Source organism: Sminthopsis crassicaudata, chromosome 1 (assembly GCF_048593235.1).
Source record: "Sminthopsis crassicaudata isolate SCR6 chromosome 1, ASM4859323v1, whole genome shotgun sequence".
NCBI lineage: Eukaryota > Metazoa > Chordata > Mammalia > Dasyuromorphia > Dasyuridae > Sminthopsis > Sminthopsis crassicaudata.
Window position 1 is genome coordinate 10,419,641 of NC_133617.1, and position 10,357 is coordinate 10,429,997.

The 10,357-nt window shown below is 42.8% G+C and overlaps 1 protein-coding gene across 1 annotated transcript in view; it reads right to left on the reverse strand.

Annotated features, from left to right (window-relative positions):
* Positions 1-5,702, reverse strand: part of LOC141543582 (uncharacterized) — a 31,242-nt gene extending 25,540 nt beyond the window's left edge. The window contains 1 exon segment of the mRNA XM_074269094.1: positions 3,670-5,702. Coding sequence (XP_074125195.1) covers positions 3,670-3,708 — 39 coding nt within the window. The 5' untranslated portion in view covers positions 3,709-5,702.
* Positions 5,703-10,357: the final 4,655 nt, after the last annotated feature.

The following is a 10,357-nucleotide window of genomic DNA, read 5'->3' on the forward strand; positions in this document are numbered from 1 at the left end:
CTCTGCTTATCAGGGACACCCACTTTTCTAAAGATATTTAAGCATTTGATGATCTCCATGATCTTTGATTACCAAGAGAGACCAATGATCATCAATTTATTTACTACACTGATTAATAAAGTGATTGCCCATGTCCCATAAATTTTGGCTCTAATGCTTTTAACTCACATCAAAGGAAAAAAGAAGGGAATATACTGGTATAGAAAGATGGAAGAAGGCAGTCTTTGATTGGAAAAGAGAGAAATTAATAGGATCTATCAGAGGTCATTTCCTCTTTGAAATTTCCTTTTTTGCAAAGTATTTTTTGTGACTTACACTTTAAATCTTAATTGATAAATGGTCAAAGGATATGAACAGACAATTTTCAGATGATGAAATTGAAACTATTTCTACTGAAATTATTTCTACTCATATGAAAGGGTGTTCCAAATCACTATTGATCAAAGAAATGCAAATTAAGACAACTCTGAGATACCACTACACACCTGTCAGATTGGATAGAATGACAGGGAAAGATAATGCAAAATGTTGGAGGGGATGTGAGAAAACTGGGGCACTGATGCATTGTTGGTGGAGTTGTGAATGAATCCAACCATTCTGGAGAGCAATCAGGAACTATGCCCAAAAAGTTATCAAACTGTGCATTCCCTTTGACCCAGCAGTGTTACTACTGGGCTTATATCCCAAAGAGATACTAAAGAAGGGAAAGAGACCTGTATGTGCCAAAATGTTTGTGGCAGCCCTCTTTGTAGTGTCCAGAAACGGGAAACTGAGTGGATGCCTAGCAATTGGAGAATGGTTGGGTAAATTATGGTATATGAAGGTTATGGAATATTATTGCTCTGTAAGAAATGACCAGCAGGATGAATACAGAGAGGCTTGGAGAGACTTACATCAACTGAAGCTGAGTGAAACGAGTAGAACCAGGAGATCATTGCACACTTCAACAACGATACTGTATGAGGATGTATTCTGATGGAAGTGGATATCTTCGACAAAGAGATCTAATTCAGTTCCAATTGATCAATGATGGACAGAATCAGCGACACCCAAAGACTGGGAAATGAATGTAGACTACTTGCATTTTTGTTTTTCTTCCCAGGTTATTTTTACCTTCTGAATCCAACTCTTCTTGTGCAACAAGAGAACTGTTCAGTTCTGCACACATATATTGTATCTAGGATATACTATAACATATTTAACATGTATAAGACTGCCTGCCATCTAGAGGAGGGGGCGAAAGTAGGGAAGGGAAAAGTGGCAACAGAAGTGAGTGAGTGCAACGGATAATGCTGTAAAAAATTACCCATGAATATGTAATGTCAATAAAACGTTATAATAATAAAAAAAAAACTGTTGATATGATATGAATCCTCACACAAAGGCAGAAAAGCAGAAATAGTAAACATATCATTTTCAAATCATAATGAAATAAAAATTGAGCAATGGAAAGAGAGATTAAAACTAATCTAATCCTTAAAAAAATAAGTGGGTCAAACAACAAATAATAAAAACAATCTGCAATTTCATTAAAGAAAATGACAACAATGAGACAACATACCAGAATTTATAGGATGAAGCCAAAGAGTTACTTAGAGGAAAATTTGTCTATCTACCTACCAAAACAAACCCAAGAACTATATGAATACAACAATAAAACACTTTTAATACAAAGTCAGATCTAAATAATTGGAACAATATTACTTGCTCATAGGGAAGTTAGAGAAGCTGCTCCAAATGTCCACAGGGACTATTTGTGTCTGACCTGTGGCAGAGCATTTTGAGTTCACATTGGTCTGAGCAGCACATTGGTCGGACACACCGTAACTCTACTCTAAAATACTCTAAAACAAAGAACAACCACCATCCACCATAAGGAAAGCAGAAAACTGGGAGGAGGGGAAGAATCTGTGACAATAATTTGTGATAAAGGACTCAAGAATTGAGTCAAATTTGTAAAAACACCTTCCTCTCTTAAAATCGCACAAATCTAACCACAAAATAAACAAGAAAGAAACTAGGAAGATTAAGAGAATCCTAGAAAACCTAGATATGATCAATTTCTGGAGAAAACAAAATAGGGACAGAAAGGAATACACCTTTTTCTTGGCAGTATATGGCACTTTCGCAAAAAGTGACCATGTATTAAGGCATAAAAAACTCACAATCAAATGCAGAAAGGCAGGAATAGTAAATACTTCCTTTTCAGTCCATGATGCAATAAAAATTATATTCAAAAAAGGAGCAGTGAAAGATAGGCTAAAAATCAATTGGAAATTAATCTAATTCTAAAAAATGAATGGGTCAACCAAACAACTTATAAAAACTCAAGTCATTCCCCCATTGATAAATGGTTAAAGGATATGAGTAGATAGTTTTCAGACAAAGAAATCAAAGCTATCTATAGTTATATGAAAAAATTCTCTAAATAACTAATGATCAAAGAAAGGCAAATTCAAACAACTTTGAGGTACCCATTCACATCTATCCGTGGCACTAATATGAGAAAAAGGGGGAAATTGGATGTTGAAGATGTGGGAAAACTGGGATCCCAATGTACTCTTGATGGAGTTGGGAACCGATTTAACCATTCCAAAGAGCAATTTAGAACGATGCCCCAAAAGTTATAAAACTGTGCATACCCTTTGATTCAGCAACGCCACTGCTAGGTCTACATCCAAAAGACATACAAAAAACGGAAAAAGATGTAATTGTATAAAAATATTTCTATGGTGTCTGAGAATTGAAAATTAAAGGGATGCCCATCAGTTGGAGAACAGATAAACAAGATGTGGTTTGTTTTGTTTGTGGTTTGTGGTTGTTACTTAATTCCTTGATTATAATGGAATATGCTATAAGAAATGACAAGCAGGATGATTCCAGAAAAATCTAGAAAGGTTTCTATGAACTGATGCAAAATGAAATAGGAAGAATCAGGAGACACAATAAGAACTTTATTGTTCAGTGAAGAATGGTGAATGACAACTCTTCTCAGCAATACAATGATCCAAGATATTCTCAAAGGACTAATGGAAAGGTAATATATTTTTGTTCAGTTTTTTGAATGTATTGGTGTAGGGGAAGTCCTGGTGTTGAATTTACCTCCAGTAATGCAGATCAGCAACTCATATGCAGAATATGACCCTAGGATATTCCCTGTATGTGTCAAAGGCAGGATCCAACCTTGGGTCTTCCTGACTGCCGGGCAAACCCTTGAGCCACGGCGTCATGCTGCCTCTTGTGCAAGAAGTATTTTTTACCGTTGTTTTAATTATGATGCTCCTTTTGCATCCCTCCTAATACTGAGGTCAGTCAAGTCATAATAGCCTTGGATGCTATAACAAATGAAGGAAGGTGCATTAGGTGGAGAAGTGATGGGGTGAATATGAGGTGAACAGGAAGAAAATTCCCACTGGAACATTGTCTAGGGAGGTCACCTGATAGGGGGCAGAGAAGGAGCTTTGGAACCAGCCTGGCCATTTACAACCTGTAGAACCTAGAAGTGGCTTTTCATCTCAGGAGGATGCAGGGGTCAAGCTAAAAATTATTCCTAAACTCTCTTCCCATGCCCTATCTATGACCTTCTGATTATCCCATTCACTAGGTCAGGACTTATGAAAAACAAATTCCTCCGCAAATTTCTGTCAGAAAAAGGAAAGTCTCACTCACCTGGTGGGGAGCCTTAGCAGTCAAGAGTACAGGAGCCATTCCCTCATTCTCAGGCTTCCTCAGTCTTAGAGAAAAGCATAGTCCTTCAAAGGTGGAACTGGACAACTGAAGAAAAAGGAAGGATGACAGCGCCAGCCCTCCCTCAGCTCCCAGGCCCACGGCATCCACTTGTTTCCCTGCTGAGGTGGACTACAGGTTGCTCCCAGCATTCATTCCAACAGATAATGAGTGTACATGAACATGCACTCTGGAGAGCACAGGGACATGTACAGTTCTTTCCTTTAAAGGGCATTCTGTTCTTCTCAATCTATAAGGTAAACTCTTTAAAAGACAATCTATTCTTATTCTATAAGGTAACCTTCTTTAAAGGGCATTCTATTCTCTTCATCTATACAGTAACCCTTTAAAGGGCATTCTAGTCTCATTTTGTAATGTTACTCTCTTTAAAGAGCACTCTTTTGGTTATCTATAGATAACTTTCTTTAAAGAGCATTCTATTCATCTATAGTTAACCCTTTAAAGGGCATTCTATTCTAATTCTAGAATACATCTCTCTTTAAAGGACATTCTATTCTCGTAATTCTAAAATACATCTCTCTTTAAAGGACATTCTATTCTCTTCATCTATAGTTAACCCTTTATTAAAGGACATTCTATTCTAATTCTAGAATACAACTCTCTTTAAAGGACATTCTATTCTCTTCATCTATAGTTAACCCTTTAAAGAACATTCTATTCTCCTAATTCTAGAATACAACTCTCTTTAAAGGACATTCTATTCTCTTCATCTATAGTTAACCCTTTAAAGAACATTCTATTCTCCTAATTCTAGAATACAACTCTCTTTAAAGGACATTCTATTCTCTTCATCTATAGTTAACCCTTTATTAAAGGACATTCTATTCTAATTCTAGAATACAACTCTCTTTAAAGGACATTCTATTCTCGTAATTCTAGAATACAACTCTCTTTAAAGGACATTCTATTCTCTTCATCTATAGTTAACCCTTTAAAGAACATTCTATTCTCCTAATTCTAGAATACATCTCTCTTTAAAGGACACTCTATTCTCGTAATTCTAGAATACATCTCTCTTTAAAGGGCATTCTATTCTAATTCTAGAATACAACTCTCTTTAAAGGACATTCTATTCTCTTCATCTATAGTTAACCCTTTAAAGAACATTCTATTCTCCTAATTCTAGAATACAACTCTCTTTAAAGGACATTCTATTCTCGTAATTCTAGAATACATCTCTCTTTAAAGGACATTCTATTCTCGTAATTCTAGAATACATCTCTCTTTAAAGGACATTCTATTCTCTTCATCTATAGTTAACCCTTTAAAGAACATTCTATTCTCCTAATTCTAGAATACAACTCTCTTTAAAGGACATTCTATTCTCTTCATCTATAGTTAACCCTTTATTAAAGGACATTCTATTCTAATTCTAGAATACAACTCTCTTTAAAGGACATTCTATTCTCGTAATTGTAGAATACAACTCTCTTTAAAGGACATTCTATTCTCTTCATCTATAGTTAACCCTTTAAAGAACATTCTATTCTTCTAATTCTAGAATACAACTCTCTTTAAAGGACATTCTATTCTCCTAATTCTAGAATACATCTCTCTTTAAAGGACATTCTATTCTCTTCATCTATAGTTAACCCTTTATTAAAGGACATTCTATTCTAATTCTAGAATACATCTCTCTTTAAAGGACATTCTATCCTCTTCATCTATAGTTAACCCTTTAAAGAACATTCTATTCTCCTAATTCTAGAATACAACTCTCTTTAAAGGACATTCTATTCTCTTCATCTATAGTTAACCCTTTAAAGGACATTCTATTCCCCCAATTCTAGAATACAACTCTCTTTAAAGGGCATCTTATTCTCTTCATCTATAGTTAACCCTTTATTAAAGGACATTCTTTTCTAATTCTAGAATACAACTCTCTTTAAAGGGCATCGTATTCTCTTCCTTCTACAGCCGAGCACACAGTTAAGAAAGGCCCGCAGATTTTGGAGGGAAGTAAAACCTTGCAGGGACGTCAGCGTCCTATGAGCCCTGCGCACTAGACTGCAGTCAGGAGTCCTGGGTTCGAGTGTCTGCCTTGTCACTCACTATCCCGGGGACCGTGGGCACGCTCCCTCCCCCGTCCTCAATTCCTCATCTGGAAAAAAGGGAGATGAAATTTGAGGGAGTCAGGGGTCCTTCTAGCTCTGGTACGCGGGATCCTGTCATAATATCAGGAGGGAGAGACGATGGACATTAGGAGTTCAGGCCGAAGAAGACAAGAGGAAAACTGGGCAGGGAGGAAGACAACGGTTCCCAAGGAAAGAGGAGATCAGGTGAGAGGAGGAGGGGGAGATCAGGTAGATCACTGCAGGGAGGGCACAGTGAGAAGAGGGAGGGGGACGAGATGAGGTCATTGGAGGGAGAGGAAAGATAAGGTAAGGAGGGGGAAGGGAGGTCGCTGAGAGGAGGGGGGATGGAGCTCAGGTCTCTAAAGGCAGAAGAGGAAAAGGTCAGAAGGGGGCGGTGAAGGGACGTCTTGGTTAGGTAGGGGGGAAGAGGGAAGGGGATTTGATAGGGAAGCTCCATCACGTTACAGGAGGAGGGGGTCTAGCCTCGGGAGACAGCAGGAAATGAAGCTGAGACGAGGCAGCAACCACCCCTTTGATTGGGTCACTTCCTATCCCCGCCCTCCCTCAGGCCAATGGGCATTCGAGCTCGTCTAGGGGGCGTGGCTATCGGCAGCGCGTCAGAACATGAGTACACACGTGCGAAGAGTCCAGCCCCGCCCCCCGCCTCTGGTGGGGAGGGAGCCCGGGGAAAATGGCGCCTGAGGCTTCATTCCCCACCCAAAGCCCCGCCTACCTCGCGGCTCGCCGATGGGATCTGTGAGCCGGCGCTGGAGCCCGCAGGGCGCTGGGAGTGGCAGCCCGAGGGGCTGGAGAAGCGGAAATTCCTGATCTCAGGATCGGAGCAGGGTAGAGGGAAGGAGTAAGGTCACATGGGCCCGGGAGCCCTCCTTCCTTTTTGATTACACGGGCTTCTGGGAAAGTAGTTCTCGGGCCCGGCGGCTTGTGCGCATGCTCTGGAAAGATGGTCCCGTGCCACCGTCTGGAAGTCTCCCCCTCCCCTCTTTTCCCCTCTCCCCTCCCCCCCCCTGCAGCGGCGTTTCCTTTCCGGGAGCCCCAGTTTCCTTCCTGCAGGAGCCGCGTGCTCGTCCCTGCCCTTTCGGAGCAGTTGCTGCCACCCCACGTTTAGACGTGCGATCCAGCATCACGGCCAGTTAGACTGGAAGCGCCTTGAGGGCGGAGGCCGGTTCTGCCTTTCTGGGCCCAGCTTTGGCGCGGGGCTCGGCACCGGCGGCGTGGTGCAGGCGACGCCTCCTCCTGAGCGGGGCCGCCCGGGCCGTTCCTTGTTTCTCGTTCCAGGCGAGCCCCAAACTCTGAGTCCTTGGACTTAATGGGGCTTGGGTGGAGGCGGCCGATGGGCGCGAGGTCCTCGGTACCAGAGGGGCGGGTGAGAGACAGGCGACTTCCGGGACGAACTCTGGGCGCGCGAACCTTGGCGGCGCCGAGTCTGCGGACAGGGGGCGATGGCGGGGCTGAGCAGGAGACGCCCGACAACACGAGGCCCCGTCAGGCCGCCGGGCAACATTCCGAGGCAACTCGGGCCGAACCAGAACCCGGGACATAATCATAGAAAGAGAACAAAGCGCAGGTTGTTCTGCTAACGCTGTCTCAGCCGGACCATGGAGGAGGGTCAGGGGGGTCTTTTGCACCTTCTGGTGAAGTCACTATTTAAAGGACTTTGGGGTAGTTTCGATGTGACTCCTTGGTCCCCTGATCTGTAGGGGGGGTCAGAAAACCCTGAATCGCTGGGTTCTGGCCCACAACCCCGGTTCACCTGCCTCGGAAAACTCCTAAAATAGTCCCCACCCTCAGTTCCCGGGGAAGCCCCCAGGATAATCCCCGCCTTAACTGACTCCCTGGACCCCACCCTCAGTCATCGGGGGAGGTCCTTAGCCTCTGGCCACAGAAGGCGAGATAAAATTGAATTCTGTCTCCCAAATCTTTGCTGTCTCCCTAACCAGGGCCTAGCCCGACGAGAACTGCGGCCTGGGGACCCCCAAAGCTGCTTGGGAGGCGCATCCCTCGACAGTTTGGCTGAGAGGTTGGCCAAGCTCCTGCCCTTATTCCACCATCTTGGCTCCACTTCCCTTCGTCCTTCATCTTTGAAGAGAACCAGTGACATTGAGAGGGGAGCCCCGAAACTCTCACTCTCTCAGACTTTGGGGGACAAACTCCCCCAGAGACCTGCCTCAGAGACCTGCCTCAGAGAATCAAGACAAAGTGGTTCCATTCTGTTTCTGGGCGGGACTCGTTGAGTCCAGGACCACTCCTCCTTGGCCTGAGCTGGAGACTGAAATTTCTATCCAACCCTATTGAGTTGGAGACTAGTCCAGGGACACTCATTCAAGTAGGAGAGTCTCTATTCTGATTCCAACTCAAACTGCTCCCAGCCCCCACCCGGAGCTGCCCATAACAAGCTTCCCTCAGCTCAACTCCTCGCAGAGGGCAAAAGCAGGAGTCGGGCCAAGGAACCCTCTCTCTCCTTGGAACAGCTGCGACCCTCTTTATCTCCCTCCCCTTCTTCCCTAACAGGACCTTATTTACCTCTCTGTCCGGATTTCTCTGCTAGATTTTTACTTCTCTGTCAGGACCCGTCAGCTCTAATAATAAACTTCTTTTGCCAGTTTAACATTCCAGGTTCATAAATTCATTTATGAAGGACCTGCACCCACCAGAAGGGGGTTCCCACAACTCCCTGCCCTGCGCCAAACCTCATCAACATCAGAAAAAAATACCTTGGCTTGTGAGTAAATTGGACCTAAGGGAGGTACAGTTGTCGCTTTTTCTTCTAGAATAATTGAAATCCTTGTTGTTCAGTCATGTTCTGTTCTTTGTGACCCCATGGGCCAGAGAACACAAGCCATTCTACCCTCCACTATCTCCCAAAGTCTGTCCGAACTCATGTTTGTTTCTATGACACTCACCACCTCCTCCCCTGCCATCCCCGTTTCCTTTTCCCTTCAATTTTTCCCAACATCAGGGTTTTCTCCAAGTCTGGTCTTGTTATGTGGCCAAAATATTTAAGATTCAGCTTAAATTAATTCTTTAATTATTAATTTCTTTAAATATTGACTGAGGTGATTTCCTTGCTATCTGAGGGACAGCATCCCATTTGAAAATGTGCGTCCTGCAGTGCTCAGCTTTCCTCGGAGCCCAACTCGCCTAGCCGTAGGTTGCTACTGGAAGAACCATAGATTTGACTCTGGGGACCTTTGCCAGCAAGACAATGTTTTTGCCTTTTAGTAGACTGTCCAGATGTGTCATGATTTTCCTTCCAATAAGCAAGCGTCTTTTAATTTCATGAGTCTGATCAGCATCTGCAGTGATCTTTGAACCCGAGAATATAAAATCTGAAATGGCTTCTCTCTCTGTTTGCCAATTGGGATCTTAGTGGTTTTAATGTTTAAATTTCAAGCCAGTTTTTACACTCTTATGTCACTTTCATCAAGAGCTTTCTGGATTCTTTACTTCCTGCCATCAGTCGTATTCTCTGAGATCATTCCAATTTTTCAGTGACCTTAATTGCAGCTTTTGGTTCATCCAGCCTGGCATTTCCTATGATGTATTCTGCATATGAGTTAAATAAATAAGATGACAACAGACAGCATTGTTGTGCTCCTTTTCCAATCTTAAACCAATCAGTTCCTCCCTTCTAACTGATGCTTCCCGGCTCACATACAGATTCCTTAGAATACAAATATGATAAGCTAGTACCTCTGTGTCATCAAAATTCATAGTAAGAAAAAAGTCAAGATGGCTGGTGATGACCCAGCATGCTAAGGATGACCTGCAGAGACTGATTGTGTTTTAAACTCTTCACAATATTCGCTTCATGGCCATTGGAACAAATTGTTCTCACCTGCCCATTCTGCTGGGAAAGTCTTCAGGTGCTTGCAGTAGACATCAACCTAACCCACTAATGGGTTTGAAGGCTGCCAATTATCCTCAGCCTCGTTTAGTCTGTCACCAAGACAATTTACTGGTGTGTGGTCACTACTCATCCTATGCCCTCTTGGAGCCACAAGTGACAGGTGGGTGAAGGTAGACACCAAAGAGGATGAGCAGCCCTGAAAAAGGCTCAGCTAGTGCCCCCTGAGCACCTCATTCACCTACAGATAGGAAAGACATGTCAGTGGATATTACTAGTGTTCAGTCGTTTTTCACTCATATTCAATTCTTGTGACTCCTTTGGGGTTCTCTTGGCAAAGATACCCGAGTACTTTGCCATTTCTTTTTACAGATTAGAAAACTCAGGGAAACAGGATTAAATGATTTGCCCAGGATCACACAGCTGGTAAGTGCCTGAAGCCAATTTGAACTCAGAAATACCAGTCTTCCTCCATGCCCAATACTCTATCCCTTGTACCACCTAGATACCCATAACAATGGATAAGTAATTACAAAATGAATGTACAGTGATTACATGGTGTTGGGAGAACTAAAAACTAGGGAATTGAGTACTTGATCTTTTCTTTTGACTAATGGACCACAGCTTTACCATCTCATTGTTGACTGAAAGATGAAAGTATAGAAGATCC